We start from the raw sequence: 18,806 nt of genomic DNA on the forward strand, positions 1-18,806 counted from the left end.
CAATGCCACAAAATGTTATTTACAAGGAGAAACTGGTTCTGTCCCAGCTCACATTCTGGTTTGCTCCAGAAGATGCAAAAGCTCTCCTAAGAGGCCTAAAATTTAAATAGCTTCAGAGAGCTGTAAACCATTTGCATTTCTCTTGCCATCTGCAGAAAACACCAGGGTGTGCACACAGCTGTGCATGCCTGAGCTTGCAGGGATATTTGACACTGACCCTTTGGGACTAAAGCCTTGTCTGAGGAAAGCATTACTGATGACATGTAAGTGGATATTTAACTTTCAGCTCCCTGGAGGGCTCAAGCACACAGCTGTTTAGTAACCTTTTTTTTTTTTATTTTAAAGGTGTTTTCTTGGATATGGTTGCTTTCTTAAACTGTGATAAGCCTTCATCATCTGCACTAACTGAATGATTTGTTCAGCTGGAAACAGACAACTCAGTATCAGAACAGCAAATGCTTCTAAGTATTTAGAAAATGTTGACATCTGTATGCATCAGGCCTTAGCAGAGAACAAGCAGACAGGGCGCTAAGCTAATGAACTATTTGGCTATTTAAACTGATTCTCATACGAGTAAAAGCTACTGTTTTGGACACTCCTTGCCAAGATGTGCTAGATAAAGGAAAAACGTTTTACTTGCACTACTGTTTTCCTACCTTTTAGGTGGTGTCATCTCCTAACAGCTTTTGGCATGGAATTTCTTAAGTACTGCAGTCCATAGAACTCAGCACAGAGCACACAAACCAATATGTCTGTGGTAAGCCTCAGAAACTAAGACTCCAGAGACTCCAGATTTCAGTGATCATAACATTTTCAGAACCAACCTTACTGCAACAAAGTGCCCCAACCTATTTTCTCCCACTTCCCTCCAAGCAGAGTACAACTGTCCTGAACTCTGGAGACCTTTCTATGTTTTTTGCCCATGGAAGTACACAATCTGAACGTTCCCACTCAGTGTCTTAGAAACACACTTCTGTGAACTGAATGATGAACTTTTGTGGGTTCCATGAAAATAAAAAACACCTCCAAGAATACTGTGCTGAATTGTTTGAGAGATACATCAAGAACATCAAATATTTATTTTTAAAGCCACTTACATTACCAGCTCTGCTAAACACTGTGAACAGCACTGGCAGGATACTCCTACCTCCAGCTGCATACCACCACATTCAGAGTAGAGGAGACCAAGGCCACAGTTCAACAAAGAATTAGAGAAGAAGCAATAACACTGACTAGTTGGACTTCTTTAAGACCTTTGAGTGAAGTGCCCACTTGAAGTGCGTTGCTGGATGGCTGCCCAGTGTCACAAATCTACCTTGTGTATCTAAGGTAGGTATAGGACTGGTAAAGGAGAAAGAAGTATGCAGTGAATGCTGACACTGCTTAGAATCGTATCAGCTCTTCTCCAAACTACACACTTGGCAATGGGCAGGTGGTTAGACTGGGTTTGGAGAAATGCATGTTCCAACTCAAACCTGAAGGACTTGGTTTGCTGCCAGCCTCACAGACAAGCCAGTGCTGAAGGTAACTGGTGACTGCAGACCAGCCCATCTGTGTCACCACACGTCACCGAATGCAGTCTATGGACTCCAAGTTTGTCCCTAGTGCTTTATTTAAAATAAAATGTTCCACGTTGGATGATTTAAAATGGGGTGTTACTAAAAAAAAAAAACAAAAAAAAAATCCAACAAACACACGACGAAACTGAAATAGGAAGAGGAATAGAATGATAAATGGTATTAAGTTATAGTTTGTCCAACATGCTTTATTTCAAGGCTGCTTTTGACAGTCAGCATTGTGTCAAACAGACGCACACCATATAAAAGCATAGCTGGGATACTCAAAAATATAGAGCAAAGAAAATAAAGGCCACCATCTCAGCAGCAAATCTAAAGGATATGTTTTTTCCTGGTCACTTTGCAGAACCCAGATCAGCTTGTGTCTGAACTGCCATTTATGTTTCCCCAAATCCAGTCTGTAAGCAAACCCAAGGCAGAACACAGCCTAGAGCAAGTCATGTTCTCCTTATGAAATATTTGCCACTAAAGTCCTGCAAAGGCAGTTTCTAAGGCTGTATGTTCAGGGCAGCATCTGGATAAAAGGCTGAGGCTTTAATTGCTCCAGAGTGTTAAGCTGTGGTCATCTATGAACAGAAAATTTCACTGAGTAGAGCAGAGATAATTAGCCAGGATCAGACGAACAAGTCATTTACGTGTCTGAAGAACCACAAACTAAACTCTGTGCTAGTTTAGAACAAAACCTAGTGTTCATTTTCTCAGTTCTAAGCTAATTGTGATTGCTGGGAGAGTGGAAAGGCAGTCTTCCTCCAACCAGGGGCATAAGGACAACGAAATACTGCAGCCGCTAGTAAGCAAAGTAAACTACATTTGTCCCCACTTGTCTGTTGCATGGCAACCAAAGCTCCCTGTACAGTTTTAACTGATCAATGAGTCCTGCAAATGAGGAGACATAATGACGCTTCTCTTCAATGCCTGTCTGCAGCACCATCTCCATAGCAACCACCAGATCCAGCTCGACAAACTGATCACCTGATTCTGCCTTCTTAAAAGGCTTTTTTTGTACAGCTGTGCCTCTCTGAGCCACAGTGTTCATACACAGAAAGGCAGTTTTATGCCCAACTGCATTTTTACTGGCTCACATTAATACAAATCAAATAGAGAACCAGAATTGACAGCGGGCTTGACACAAAATCCCAAGGGAAATTTCCTGATGAGAACCAAAGAGAATGGTTTTGCCCTTTCCATCAGGGAAATGGCCAAAATGCTCACTGGAAGCTGAAGTGAGATACTTAAATCCAGAGACCTAAAAATATACCTAGGTTACCCTTCTCTCCACGTTCCTGAAAACACTCATTAGCTTCATTTACTTTCTGGCAGAACTGAGTGTCCAGCATCACTGAAAAATTGGTCCTATTGTTATCTGCTCAAATTTGGAATAAATTAAGTTAGTGTAGTAGTGCCGTGCTGGAAATTCTGCAGGGCAAAATGGGAGGACAGTTTTATGATCATGCTTTTTTGTTAGCCTGCTTCCTTTGGTCAGAAGCCTGAAGGTAGCTAACTAACCAACAAGATGCAGAAAACATATAACTAAGGCAATGGAGAAAAGCTTGCAAAAATCCTTTGTCAGTGGGAAATAAAATTTTACCAGAAGGAAGCCAGAAAAACTAGCTGTATGAGACTGACTCCGACTAAGAAGAGTTGAACCCACAGGTTATTTGCTAGTCACTTTAAATATGAGAAGCCAGCACACTAGGAAAGACCAAACTAACTGTCTCAGCAGGCCAAGAAGAGATTTATCTAATCAAAGTGGCACTGAGTGTCACCACTCGGCTCAGCTCCCAAAACTAAGATCTGTAGAGTTCAAGATGAACATCCAGCACCCTCAGAGATCAGAGAACAGCAGTCAATTCAAGATGAGGAGTACCGTGACCCCAATCACTGAGTTATGCCAATCTAACTTCCTGCTGAAATAGTCTGTACCTGGGATGTGGAGTACCTCTCTCCTGAGAGGTTTGAGAGGACACGCTTCCCTCCAAGGAATTTCCACGATGACATGCTGAAACAGTGGGCTTTGGAGGTACAGAATCTGGCAGGGCCGTCTCACAGACCACCTGTAGTCCCTGTAGTTGAAAGTTTTAATAAGAGAAAATAGGTAGATAAACACATTGATCTGTCTTGTATTACTTCTCTTAGAACAGTTTATGCCTAGATGACTATTGCTTACACCATAATAACACGATAAACTGATCAAGCCTGTGGCTTTACAGTACCAGGAACTGTACAGGCAAAGGTCAAGGCAGGACCCTAACCCAAAAAGACATAAGATCAGGCTTCTATCACGTAAGACAGGATATTCCCACGGAGATCCTGACTATTATACTCAATACCATTTGGTTTCTCTGCAGACAAGTATGGGAAACTTGACAAACTATAGTTTCTGAACACGGATTACTTCAGGGTAATAAGCACAGCTGCTGTTTCAGCATTCAGTTTCCTCTTCCCTCAGCTGCTCACTCAAGCCCATCCAACCTCAGTACAGAGCTCACCTCTGTATGACCACTGTCCAGATTAGGGGATTCACAAGTCACACTCTGATTGTTGGTAGGAGAACTTCTTTTAGCTGAAAAAATAAAAAGAAATTTCATTTCAGAAATCAATCTCTAATATTTATGTTTTACCACTGAAAGGATAAATAAAAAACAAACAAAAAAAAAGCAGTATCTCTCTTACAGACTTGCTAACATTAACCACAGTCATTAAAAAAAAAAACACAACACATTTATTATAACTTTTGCACTTTTTTTTTCCAACTGTATCCTCAACAACATTGTCTAATGAAAATCTCATTTTTAAAAAATGAAAATTTGAAATCACATTTTATCCTAAGTCCATATGGCATTAGACTGTGCCTTCCTGAGCATGCTAGTGCACTTTATTTTGGGTCTCTTCCTCCTCCTATTAGCACATATGTTCAGCTTTCTTTCTAGGTTACCTCTCTGAGAATACATGATGATTTCTAATTTGACAAATGCTTTTATCTTACATAGCACGTGAATCTCATACTGAAAATTTGATCAGTGACACTGTAGAAGAACAAGGACATCACAAAGACTAAGGATGACAATTCCTGAAATCTTGTCTTATTGCAAGCTATCCATATGTAACTTAGTGTCAGACCAACTCCAAGCAAAACATAAACATTGTCAAGTTTCAGCACCAGATTTGTTTTTAATTCCCATTCCAATGAGAATTTATGGATTTTTTTTTCCTCCACAATTTGAGACAAGAATGCTACAACACCAGAATCCTTTTTGACATAAAAGGTCCCTGTTCTGGTTTCTATTTCTATTCAGTTCAAAACATTTTCGAAATATAATAGAATATTTTTCATATCAGACTTTTATTCTTGAAGTAATACTTCAGGAATTTTCTGACCATACCGTAAACTTTAAAAGAAAAAATAAATAATCCAGAGGTCGAAGAAAACTTAAGACTAATTGCTTATGTTTCCATGGTTAAAATCTTTAGTGAGCTTCTTCTTCTGCAATTAAAAAAAATAGGAAGAGATGATTTCAAATCATTTGAGAGACGACTTCTTGAATTTCAGACTGTCCTGGAGGCTGCAGAGCCATTAGAACTAAATACAATATCCGAAGTGATTCATTACATTCGAGAAATCTGATTCAGCTAACTACATTTTTACTACTGTGAAACTATAACTCTGTGCTTTTCAGAACTTAAGAGAAATGACACAGTAATACATGCAGCACAGTCACAATTCACTAGTTTTTATGAATTGTGCAAAACTGGTATCTCAAATGCAATAGTAAAAAAGCACTTTTAGAACCAAGCCAGATAAAAAGGCTTGGATGCCTAAGGACCCCACTCCAGTTTCATTATGGCTGAGTTACAAATGAGGAGCAACTCTTCCATGTTCCCAAAAGTGAATTTGCAACCCAAGTCTGCCTTGGAGCCTCTTGAAACTACTTTTAGTTTCATAACTTGGTGCAACCCAAAATTCCAGATAGCAAGAGAACACAGACAATTTTAATACATCCAATACAATTCCAGATAGCAAGAGAACACAGACAATTTTAATACATCCAATACCAGTCTTGGGTAAACCTTCCCCTGTTGGGCTTCTGCTGGATATAGCCTTTTACTCTTTTTAGCAACTATGAAAGACATGGTGAAATAGAGATATGAGGCTGACAGAAAGTGATAGCCTTACTGGAGAGTTTCTCGTTTCTGATGTGCGGTTTCTCTCTCATTTCTTATTTAAATACTATGCAAACGATACTTGACTCCAAAGGGAAACAGCCTGAAAGTACTCTCAAAGGCTTGACTAGCTCCTGCAATATTAGCATATTCCTCATATAAGATGGCTACAGAACAGAACACAGCTTCAAGCAAACAAATGAAACGTTTCCCACCTTTACAGCAAAGTCACAGACCTGTAACAATGTTCCTGATGGGTTTTACAAGGGCATTGAAGGCAGACACTTCAGGTTGCCTGTGTTCCCACATAGGCTGCCAAATAACAAGGCCACTAGCCAAACGAAACGTCAGGTCAGATTCCTAAAAAGACAGGGGTTGAATCATATTAGCTCACACAAAAGAACACTGTTTCCAATTTAAAGGCACTGTCCTTTCCCTGATGCATGGATCTTACAGGAAATAAGTGGCACTACATGCCTTCTGTGGTCAGCACACGCTAGCTCAGAGGATGCTAAAACCACTCAGCAGACGCTAGTACATTGAAAGCACAGGTATGAAAATACAGTGGGAACAACTCAATACAAAAAATATGCAAAAGCTTTTTTCCAAGTTAAATTTCTATACTAGTTAGTGAACTCCGGGTTTTTTTCAGTACCTTCAGATAAAAATGGAACTTTTCTCTTATATGTCAGGAGCCTTAACATCTCTTCTAACCACCTGTAACAACTTCAGTTTTAGTATTCAATCTCATCACAACCTTAGCATTTGCATCTCTGAACTGCCCCAAAAGAATATGAATACTAAATATTAAAACATAGATTAGAAATGAAATTGAGGTAACATTAAATCTATCTATTAGTATGAAAGAGTAGCATAAAATGATACTATTAAATATTAAGACAGCTACTACTTGATGTCTCTAGAGAGACATCAGAACAACTAACACTTGAGCCATTGCCACTTCACTTAAGCAAGCAGTTGAAATTAAGAAATCAGCAGGCAAGTAAATCTTAGCAGGATCAAGGTGCACTCACCTTGACAAAGGTCAGATCTATATTAGGAGTCAACAGTATTACTGTAGGCCAACTAACCCCCATAAGCCACGCAAAAACATTGGTAATAGCAATTTTGGCTGAATAATAATGGCTGCACCACTGACTTCTGTCGACTTAGCCTCACACGCCTCACAGGCTGAAATCAGTGAGGCCAACAGCTGGCTACTCGCCATTCCCGTCCTTTCATTCCCCACTCTTACTACTCCCACCTCATCGTAGTGAGCTCATAAGCCTTGTTATAAATTGTTTGGTGCTGTTAGCTGCATTATTTGTATCGTTTTCCTAAGGAGCACATTGCAAAACATTTGGAAGTGCTAGCAATCATATACTGTATTTCATTTCGCACTGCCAGTTTTAGGTAATCTTCAGACACTGAACTACGGCTGTTAAACTGCAGGATTTCACCTCACCTGCCAAAAGTCTCATTTAAGAACGCATTGCTAAACGCGCAGACCCTCTCAGAAGTCAGGAAACTCCATCATTTAGGCCCTCTTTTCAAGTGTGCCATTATTCTCGAGCACATGCATTATTTTAGTTATCAGATCATACTCTTCCCTAAGACTTGTACCTCTATAAAACACAGAGGGGGACAATGCTGACTTAATACGCATGCTACATGTCTCCTTTACCTTATCTTTTTTGATCTTTGCTTTGATGACAGAAACATGTATTTCCATAGGCTTTTCAAGTACTGTTAACTGCTCTTAATTTTTGGACATTTTCTACATTTTTTTCTAAGTGGATCTGAGATACTGTTACACCACCTTGTAAAAGGAAAATTGAGAAAAGTGATTTACAAAAATTTTGGAAACCCAATCTCTAATAGCCATGCCTGCCTCCAGATTAAGTTCATTTATTCAAAGGACAGTCCACACAAGTGTGTGCAGTACTGGAAAGAGCGCACATCTCCATAATTTAGTAAGAAAATTGGGAACTAGTAAACAACTACCAAAAAAAAATATAGGGCGGTATTGTTCACTCAGTAGCAGAATCAGGGAAGGAAGACAGCTTTCCAGACTCACTTTCACCTGCTTTATCTAGAAGATTTTCCTTTCTCTTCTGTACTTTACCTTCTTCAACTGTCGCAGTGCACACGGCAGCATTACAACTGGTAACAGCCTCCATTCCTTCATTACTTTATAGACACTGCTGAGCACCCACTCCCCAGAGTCCATTTATCTTTCAAAGCATAGCTGGAAATGTAAAGACTAAATAGCAGCCCTCTAGAGAAGATAAAGACAAGAGGCAGACGACAGGGCATGAAGAAAACGCCCTCATTCGATAGCTCTGAAAAGTTGACACACTCAGCACAAAGCCAGCAGAGGGACTTTGGCAGACAGGAAGCCTTGCAGCCTGCTTCTAACTTCAGAACAATGGAATCCTTAATTGCCTCTGCCACTTCCATGCTTATACCACTAAAAAGCAATCTAGGTGATCAGCATCAAGATTATTAGTAATGACAACAATGAACCTCAGCAGCAGCTCCACAGTGGAACCTCTGAAAGGCTAGCAAGGCCCTTGTGAGCAACAGCTGAGTCATAGGAGCAAGCTAAAGCTCACCACCTTTTCTGCAGAATTCACATGGGCCACAGATTTTAGACATTCCCAGGGTACAGCAATGTCTCACGAGAATATTTGCCTTTGCGCCTGCCTGATGCTACAGTGATAGTTCACGTTGCTGGAAGGATTCCCTTCTGATGTCAGTGGTGTTTTACCAGCATGTTAAAACATCTGTAATAGTCAGACGGTATGCGCTGCAGGTTGAACTATATGTAAGAATCAAAAAAATCAAAAAGGCAGAATCATTCTTTCTTGGCTCAGAGGTGTTCCACACAAGTAACCCATTGGTGTCCCACTTACTTTAATCCTGTGAACAAGAGGAGCAAAGAGGAACACAAAGAGCTCCACAGTGGCCATGGAGTTCTGGAAGAACTTCCTCCTGTTATTCTCCTCCTCATCATTTGCGGTGCTGGGTCGGGGATGTCCCGGTGATCCTTGATTTTCAGCCTGGTGAATAAAGGCACTACTGCTCCCTCCCCAGCTAGAACCTCTGTCTCCTCCAAATCGATCATTGCTGCAGTCCTGAGGGGCCTCCAGAAGCATCCAATGAAGAGTGTGAAGAAGCTTTGTTTCAGCTACTCCAAGTTTATCCTGATGGCCTGGAAGGAAAAAAAAAGGCATCATAGTATTTCACAGGCTTTCCATTAATGATACTGTTGCAAATTTAAGAACCACACAGGAAACTGGGCATCTGACTTCACAATGAGAGCCTGAAAATTAAAGCTCTACCATCAAACAGCATTCTGCTTTGTAATATTTGAAACCTAATTCACAAGACTCATTTATTTCACGGTATTTGCAGTTTGGACACTGAAATGTCAGTGGCAGAAGCACTGACTGCATGGTCCTAAAAACAGTAGCTTGAAATTGTTGACTGTTTGACCCCACTGAATAAGACAAAATGTAAGCAAGCACTGAGAAGGTTTTATTAAAACTAAGCTCTCACATACCTGGAAAATAACTAATGAAGTATCACTAAACTACTTTGACTCTTCAGCTTATGATTTCTAAAGCTAGCAGACCACTGACCTCAGCAGGAAACCTCCTCCAGGTTCCTCTGCTATAAATGAGAAATGAAGATCATGAAACAACACACAGAATAAACTGAGATTCCTCAATAGATTCCTAGATCTAGGATATGTTGCGTGGCAGACTGAGCATCTATCTCATGTTTTGATTTATGTTTCGCTAATGGAAAAACAAACTCAACATGAGCACTAACCTAGCTTGTTTCGGTTGGAGAGCAATGTTGCAGTGCAGTGTAGCACATGTGGGAGTGCAGCCTGGACAAGTTCCCAGCGAGAAATGCTCTGGATGGCTTCAGAGAGAGCTGGAGAAAGTCCATGAAGCTTGTTCTCTACCAAAACTCTTTCAAAAGACTGCAATTGAGAGAAAAAAAAAAAAAAATGAAAACACTAAGGCTTCCCGCACGTACTTTCTACGACGTACAACAGACTCTTTAAAATCTATGAGTTTTCATTACACAGTTAAACTGCAAGTTAGAATGTTTTTCCATGAAAAATACAGCCTGTAGCTAAAGCTCACTATATACATGGACATACTCAGCTAGGAAATGAACGGGCCATTCTATGTAATATAACAATAAAACATACATAAAATTCAATATAACAATGAAAAAGAACAAAAGCAAGCATTATGCATATGTAAGTTCCAACACCAAATCAGACTTACACTTGCGCTGGATATTAACCTGGTATGCCAGTGATCCTGCTGGGAGTAACAGGATCTAATGAAGCCTATTTTTGTGGAGAGCTGAGAACTCGTTATACTTTTCTCTCTCTCACACACACTCTTTCAGTTCACTGTAACATTAAGGGCACTCCATTAAAGGTACACGTGCCTGAGGAAATGTTTTCACACCCTGCCACAAAAAATAGTATACACAAATCTTCAGTGAGCCATGATGCAGTGGTTTTATGAATGCTTAAAAGAGCTGATGGCTGCAGCAAGTTCATTATTTCCACCTCAAGCAATACAAAATAAGATGATCTGCCTTTGAAATCCCCCAGGAAGTTCTTTATTGCTAGTTGCTCCAACTATCTCAATAAGCTCTTCCTCTGACCAGATACAAAGATCTCATTACAGGTCACAAAAGCAGTTATACCCCTTCACTGAAGTTCCTAAAGCTAAGAAATACATTAATGGCAATGCATGTCCTTGCCATGGACTAGCTTAGCCTCCTGGCTACCTATTTGTTCACAAGCTGTTCCACCAATTTCATCAGGCTCCTGGCAAACAAGTAATTGTTGGCATTCATGACCTAAAGGGTGCTTCAAATGCCCTCACTCCAGTTTCATAAAGCTTATCCTTCAACGCTAGTCACAACGATTTTCCTTGTAAAAGTGCAGCAGCAATAGGAATAGACTTAATTACAAGAAAATAAAAGCTAAAAGGGCAGCAATAGTAAACTATCTCTCATAAATGACTAGCTACTCCAGTGCACAGCATGATAACCAGTGGTAATGTGCACTCTTCTGCGTAACCAGCAGCTTTGTGCATTTGTCCTTTCAGGTTGCATCCATATCCACTGGTGGGGACAGACGAGCTCCACAGCAGAGGCAGGATGTGCCAGGGTGTGCACAGTAGCACACCATCATGGGAATACACCATCCCCATCACAGCCAGCTCTACTCCGGCCAGCATGGAGGCAGAGAAATGCACATCTATTCATACCTACTGCCTACGACTGAAGCTTCCCATTAGCTCCAGGCATACAGAGTGAGAGAAGGGGAGATTTGAACAAAAATATACATTGATAATTAGTTCTGAGTGGGCTTATAGAGAGCTAAGCCTGTAGTTAGACAAACTGAACAGGAAGAAATACAATATCAGGGCTGTCAGCAAATGTAACTCCATAGAAAGTTGCTCTGCCCACCTCAAGTTCTGGTTAGAAAACACAACTTTTATTGCGGAGGAACAGCAGAAATTGCAAAGTTAGTTATATGGATGAAAAAGTGTCTTCCTAGTGATTAGTCAGAAATAACGGGCTATGGATCAGGTTGTGAACAACATATACATAGCGCCAGGCGTGGGTAACGTGGCTACCATGGAAAGACCCAAATCACTCTTACAGCCAGAGATCACTCTTAGTCACAAGATCTGTAGGAGTCATACTGCCTATGAAGGCAAACATTCATTTTTTCATACCAGTTCAGGAACACAAGCAGTAAAATCACAGGAACTTGGCTCCTTTGGGGCCATTTGGTAGCACACCCAAGAGCATGCTGTGAAGTCCGCTGAGCGAGAGGATGACAAACCCTTTGAAAACCTGGGGTGGGGAGAGCCAGGCCTGGGTATACCACCAAAAATGGAAATACATCGTTAAGCCACAGAAGAAAAGCATCACAGATGCATAAGGACAGAAATACAGAACTATCTTGGTCAGAATGACCTAACGTGCAATCCTTGCACATGGCCACAGAAAATACAGAGGCTGAAAATGCCACTGAAAAATATGATTTCATTTCTATCACAAGGAGTCAGAGTGCCACCCCTCATTCCTTATCTATTGCTACAGTCAGATGCTCCCAACCTCATTCCTGTGTCAGCTCTGAGGCTCAATGAGTGGAGTCAAGCCCCTGTGCACACCAAACTGAAGTTCAGCACAGAAGGAAGCAGTTTCCACCAGGCCAACAAGCTGAACTGGCTCACTGGATGGCCTGTCAAGCACTTAACCAGTCTTATCTAAAGAAGTTGTTTTCTTGCCACCAGTAGAAAAGACAACCCATATAAGCTCACAATTTAGCAGTGACAGCTCATCAGTTTATAAAGCAAGAGGAGGAAAAATAAAAATTAAAATCACTGGATGCAGCAACCCTTCTGAAATGGGATAGGAGACGCTGTCATGCTCTGACTTTCTACTCAGCGTCTCATTTTCAGGTATTTAAGTGGCATCAGGGAGATGTCATTTCATCAGCTGCCCCCTGAAAGTTCTGTCCCACATTCTTAATATCTCAGAGAACCCAGGGAGTCTGCTGTTACTTTGAAATTAGACATACTCCAGCGTTTTCATTTTCTGAGCCACATGATTCTCCTGTTTTTTTCCTAGGCTGAAATCATTCATGTAGAAAAAATGGCACCTAGTAACATTCATCAACACTTGCTGAACATTTCTAGAGTGGGCGTGAGCACATGAGATGCTGGGTGATGCATTTCAGCAGTGGCAACAGAGGGTCACCTCCACTCAGGCAGATTCTTTCAGTGCAGCATGCCAGGCTCTCATTTAACACCAGCATAAATGCACAGCTAGTAGTGGCTCCAGGTTAGCCTTTGCTCCTGTAGTGCTTCCTTTCTGCTCTGGAATGACTTTTTATTCTAGTTTTCAGGACCTGCTACAGACAGTACAGATATTGAGACCTAATTTTCACCCCACATCATCTATGCAACTGTTTCTACAGCTGAAAGGAGTTACTTAAACAAAAAGGTTGAATGAGAGTGTCTGAAGCAAGTTCTCTGTAAGTCCATCAGAAGAAGAGCATGGTAATGTTAGGGATGTCTGGAGCCACATTCTCAGGACTGCTAGCAAGCTAAAATTAATAAATAAACAAAAACACCCAACCAAGTTACCTATATTGTTACAGCAGCTAGTCCCTGACTGCAGCACCCCATCGCTCAAAGGAGGATAAAGAACACCAGCCAAAGTGACAGCGAGGAAAGTCAGTGCTGTCTTGGCTAAAAAATAAAAAAGGCAGTCCCCTTCAGGAATGATCTATGTGTGTGCCCCTCAGAGCCACTTAGATATGTATATTTCCCTTTAGCCTGGCGATGCCATCTGTTTTTGCAGGGAATCACGGTCAGTCTTGTCTGGCTGCCTTCCCACTGCTGCTGTTCTCCTTTTACTCTCTTCAGCCAAGAAACAAAGGGGCTGTCAGACACCTCATGACCAGGATCAGTCTGTGCGTCACTTTCCTGCTGGACAGGGAACAGGCAGCTGCCTGAAGGCATACACAACAGAGCAGCTTCTGGCTGGTCTTTGCCACGGTTACCTGCACAAGTTGCTCAAGTCATATGAGCTTCCCCTGCTCTAAGCCCAGAGAACTGTACCTGCAGCAGACTGCATAAGGAGCCCCCCCAGTTCCATTCTCTCAGGAGTGCTGGATGAGCTGCAGACCTCCTCCAGAGAGGTAGCCATAGAGGACCTGACTCAAGGAGAGGAAGAAAAAAGAACAAACCAACCAACACACTCAAGCAGTAAGCTAGGAGAGGAGGGTAAGAGCTATTGGACTTTAGCTCATTTTTTCCTCTCATCCACTACCCTTACTCCAGACACCTTGAGATCTGACCTCTAGAAACAAGTATTTTGCAGGAAATAATCCTCCTGCAGCTACAATAAGAATTTTTGCGCTTCATTTGGAGCTCTCTTGTACAGAATTTTTCCTACTGCATTGTTCATCTGAAGTTTGGGCCGCAACAAAGTTGACAGCAGAGAACAGAGAACTAGTACTAGTGTCAGACTGACGAGAGGTAACTTGAAATATAGGCAGTATTATCAATCTAGGGAAGGTCCTCCGAGTAAAGAAGTGTTCCTATGAAATTTTAAAATATGAATCTAGGAGCCTGAAGAACAAGAGAAAGCATGGTTCTGTTGTTTATGAATGCAGGGCTTTTGTAAAATAGCAGAAGAGACAATTAAACATAGTACTAACACTGACAATGAAGCACAGCTGCTAACTACTTAATTCACAGAGAATTCCTGTGCCCGAAGACTCAACCTTCCACAACCATTACTACTGGCTTTTCTAAAATGTTGCTCCACATCTACCCTTTAATCATTTATGACAACAAAAACATGGGGAAAAAAAAAGTATTTTAGAAGAAACTTGGAATTTTCAAGATCCATGAACACATCTGGGTTCTTCCATAGCGTCCTGGTTTCAGTCAGCATCGAGTTAATTTTCTTTTATCTGGTATGCTGCTATGTTTTGGATTTAGGATGAAAATAATGCTGATAACACACCGATGTAACCCAAAACAAAATAATTTACAATATATCCCCTATCTATCACCTGAAAAAAAACACAACAGTACTGTGTACCACTCACATACATTTGTTTGAGGTCATTTATAGTTTTGATTCAGACACCTCAGAAATGACATGGAATCAGGGCAGAGAAACTTCAGAAGAGGGAGAAGGAAGAACATTTAATCCATCCCAAAGTACAAGGGCATTTAGACAGTGTAAAACAGTGGGGGGGAGGCATCTGCTTCCTCAATGCATAACATACAGCAAAATCTAGTGCAGAGAGATCAGAGCCAAGAATAATAACAGAATACATACAACAACACTATGCTGAAGCATCAGGCAGTTAACCAAAGAGCAAATAAAGGTGGCAGCTGCAACAGCTCAGGCTGCATCTCCTCATTTCTGAAAAACTAAGTCCCACCTTTAGAAGCTTTAAAGCCTTATTTAATGATTACTTTAAGAATCAGAGAAGAATCAAATTCTCCTTTACATAAGCAACTGAAGAAGACTAGGCCTTAATCAAAATTAATTAAAGTTGCAGATATAAACACGGAATTACGATGCAAGAGCTATGCATATTTTTAAAAGGCCTCTGCTAATCCCAGCTCCCTTTTCTAGATACTGATACAGTCTCTGTGCATTCACTGCAAACATATTTCTTAATTCTCCCTGTCTCCTGGAACATTAAACTTCCCTAACCCTCGGGACTTCTAAAAAATCATGGTACTATGACCCTTGTGCCCCAAGACACAACTGGTTCTAAACAAAAATGCTGAATTCATCCATGCCCAAGCTGTGACTCTTCAGCACCAAAGCTTTTTGCCAGGACTACAGCATGTAAACACATAACTGTGCTGGCACAGTATCCAGGCTGGGTACTCCAAGGCATGTGCTGAAGGAAGGCCTGAACCAAGCCCCCTTATCTATGGGGAAGGCTTGGTTTGACTGTCCTGGTACAAGCTGTACCCCAAAACACTTCAGGGCCATCCCCAAGCCTCTTTCCTGAGCATTTCTTCAGAGATCCTTTTCTTTCAAATGAAACATTTAACTTGATTCTCTTGCAGCTTTTTACACTTAGTGAATTCTGGTATGTACTTATAAAAGAAACGGGTTTTAGAATCAATCTGGGGGACAGAGAATAACGGCTCTCAAAAGCACAGCGTGAAGCACAACAAGTCACATACAGATAGACACACCGATGCAGAAGAGAGAAGGAAGTTCTTTCCCTCTACCTCCGCAGCAGTAACAGAGGATACTGACTCACTGGTGGAGCCATAACCTCAAACTAGAGGTTCATCAAGGCACAGCTCTTGCATACTTCTGAGACTCCCGCAGTGATGAAGGCAACAAGTTCCACTTTATATCCTCTAAGCCCTAACTGGTGTAGACAAGCAATGAAGCTTTGAGCTTACCGTGCCACAACTGCTACGCATTCCACCCAGCAACATACTAAGACAAAAGTCTTCTGTCAGTAGTTGATATCTAGGAATAACCCTGAAAAATTTATGCATTTCCTAGAAAAATCTAGTCAGCGGTAGCAAGGGCATCTCCAGTTTAATGTCTTGTGAGAAGGAAGTCAGAAAATTGCTGCAGAGAGACCTAAGTACTTTAAACTATTAAGATACATGTCCAGACCACGTTTTTCCAGTCTGTCAGGTTTGGCTGCAACTGCTTAATGTACTTTAAGTGAACCAAAGATAAGCAACAGCTGAAGAAATCATGCAGTTCCCTAGATAACCATCTTAGCTGAGCTTGTTGCACATCTTTCCCTTCACTCTTCACATGCCTGATGGAGGTTTTATTCTAAATATAGTTAGAAACAAGGGTTATCACCATCTGCATAATAATCCCTTCAATTACACTCAGGTATGATCCTCTCTTCCAATGGAGGAGGCATTTTCCTTTTGTACAATGGTAGAAAGTATTTTTAAAGCCTGCTCTTAGAAACTTCTACATTTTTAATATTTTAACTCCAATCACCACAAACTGAAATGACACAAGTTTAATCTGAGAGCCCATATACCTATGACAAACTGCTCGATTAGATCCAGATTGTCTAAGCTCAGTCTGCCCACACTGTATTTCACTGTGTAGTACATCAACATATACACACGTATATATACAATGTCTAAAGACAGACATGATTTCTAAGTTCTCTAGATGAAAAACCATTTCAAATCATTCATTAAGCTAAATGGCTTGCTGACCAACCATCGTGGCCAGGCTGAGTTGCATTAAACATTAGTTACCAATTGAAGTTGAAAAGCAGGTACATACCACACAGGAAGCTTCATATTGTTTCCCCAATTTAGGTCTTAAAAATGCACTGAAGAAAAAAAAAAAAGGTAAAAAAAAAAAAGTATTAGATGCCCAGCACTTCAAGCAGGAGTTTTGCTTCGTTACTTCTAGGATTTTTCTCAAGTCAAAAGATTGGTAAAATACTGAAAACTTCATACTATAATGGAAGACAAAGCCAGAGAATGCCCTGATACCTGTTGATGGCATTTGCCAAGTGCTATTACCTTTCAGGACCTTTCTTGAGGGCGGATTAAATCTTCCATTAGACAGTTTTCAGCCATTTTACCCCAGTGAAAGATTTTCACAATGATCTGCTTAACATGTGTTAAATATTAATGAACTCTGCCCTGTGTGCATTTTAAACGAGGGATCAACTTGCCAGTTTTATATCAAGTATTTTCCCTCTGCAGCCACTGATTTGCAAGGCCTGTGATGAAAAGCAGGCCTTCATTCTGTAGCTAGAGAACATCTACTCTCTGCTGTCATTCCCCTCCAGAACAGAACCGGTTACACATTTCAAAAAACAAACAAACAAACAAAAAACCAACAACCCCCACACACAAATCAGGTTACGTTATATTATTTCTTAAAGGGTGAAATGTTAGGATAACAGTATTTTGTGACTGAGATCTTAAATTAGAGCTACAACCTTCAAACCTTCTACCCTCTCCCACAGCCCCCGCAACGTTTTCAGTTTAGAATTCCTGTAAGACAGAAGATACACAGGACTCCCAAGGAACAGAAAGCCCCAGCTATACGTTCAGCCTGCCCCTCACACATCATTTCCCTCCAATCCAATGAAACGGAGTGAGACTTTGACGTTTCTGTTTGCATGCTGACCTCTCAAAGCGTAGACTACACTTCCAGAATGGCTGCAAATACAGATACAGGCAAAGCTGCGAGCCCAGTGCAGCACCAGGGGACACTGCTCTAACACCTGAGCTCCAGAAGTCCTCTTAAAGGAGGGAGAAAGAGAGCATCAAGGAGGGGTGAGATACACACACACACAGATGTTTTAAAGTCAAATTAAGAAGCTTTCTGGGACTCCCACTGTCCTTCCCCCCCATCCCCAATACACACAGACTGCACTGCACCGAGTCCAAAAAAGAACAGCTTGTTTCACTCCTTCATATTGCAGCTGCAGTAACTGTTTCCTACCCAGCACTGGGAAGCAACTGGCTTGCCTGCCTCCCTGCCCCCCCCTTACCCTGTTGCAGCTGTATACATGCTGCTCTCACCTGGTTTGCCTCCATAGGAAGGTCTGGATGGGCAGAGGGATACCACGGCCAGTCTCCTGCTCCTGGCCCTCTGAGCTTTTCCTTTTCACCATGATGCTGATGACAGCTGCTGCTGCAAGCCAATCTTAGCAGACATATCAGTCGGTGTCTCCCATAGCTGCCTCTTTTCTCTCCATAACTCTTTATCCCCTTCCCTTCGTTCCCTACAGCTCTCCCCCCCCCTCCCCTTGTACCTCCTCCAGCCTCGGTGGTGCAAAATGGCTGCAGGAGGCAGGGAGGAAATTAGGGGAGCGAAGATGTCTGCGTCCCTTCGCTTCCTCCCTTTTCCTTCAGCACCTCCCTCTGTGGACAGCTCCGGCTCCGCGAGCCGCGCCGGCAGGCGGTGACAGGGGCGGGCGGGGGGGCGGCAGGCAGGCCCGCCCCGCCCAACGTCCCGCGGCGAGGCCGGGCGCGGAGCCCCACTCCAGCAGCCCCCACCGCCTCTCCCGGCCTTGGACGGGCAAGCTGGGGGACCCGACGTGCAGCTGGGAACGCGCAGGGCAGCCCTGGGTTAGCAGGTCGTCCCTCCCGCTTCCTCCTGCCCCGACGGAATGAGAGCTTGGCGCTGCTGAGCTCCGCACCACAGTAGTCCTCCGTCTACCTACGCAGGAGACCTCCAAGCGCAGAAGGATGCTGTTGGAAGGGCAGGTACCTGTGCACCTCTACAACGGGGAGGGCAGTAAGCCTGACCACAAGTAAATAACATGAAATTCTATTACTTGTATTGCTTGGAGGAGCACTCACTGAAAGTCCAAAGCCACTGCTTAATGTCCGCTTATCCTACTGATGGCGGCTTTTCCTTGTGCCCAAGCCAGTGCTCCCCTGCAGTGACTTGAGCTGCTTCTGCTGTCCACTCATGGCGAGCAGGAGCCCACAAGCTCTACACTTGGCTAAA

At 42.1% G+C, this 18,806-nt stretch overlaps 1 protein-coding gene across 3 annotated transcripts in view; it reads right to left on the reverse strand.

The window, feature by feature from the left end:
- Positions 1-18,093, reverse strand: part of UNC80 (unc-80 homolog, NALCN channel complex subunit) — a 115,454-nt gene extending 97,361 nt beyond the window's left edge. For all 3 annotated transcript variants that reach the window (XM_065751264.1, XM_065751262.1, XM_065751263.1), the window contains exons 1-7: positions 17,873-18,093; positions 16,614-16,662; positions 9,576-9,732; positions 8,654-8,952; positions 5,975-6,098; positions 4,067-4,140; positions 3,501-3,640 (exon numbers count right to left, since the gene is read on the reverse strand). In XM_065751264.1, the coding sequence (XP_065607336.1) occupies positions 3,501-3,640; positions 4,067-4,140; positions 5,975-6,098; positions 8,654-8,952; positions 9,576-9,732; positions 16,614-16,662; positions 17,873-17,964 (935 nt within the window). In that variant the 5' untranslated portion in view covers positions 17,965-18,093. The remainder of the gene's footprint in view (positions 1-3,500; positions 3,641-4,066; positions 4,141-5,974; positions 6,099-8,653; positions 8,953-9,575; positions 9,733-16,613; positions 16,663-17,872) is intronic.
- Positions 18,094-18,806: the final 713 nt, after the last annotated feature.

This window comes from Cyrtonyx montezumae, unplaced genomic scaffold (genome assembly GCF_038088225.1).
Source record: "Cyrtonyx montezumae isolate F1298 unplaced genomic scaffold, pur_monq_1.0 scaffold_7, whole genome shotgun sequence".
NCBI classification, from domain to species: Eukaryota; Metazoa; Chordata; class Aves; order Galliformes; family Odontophoridae; genus Cyrtonyx; species Cyrtonyx montezumae.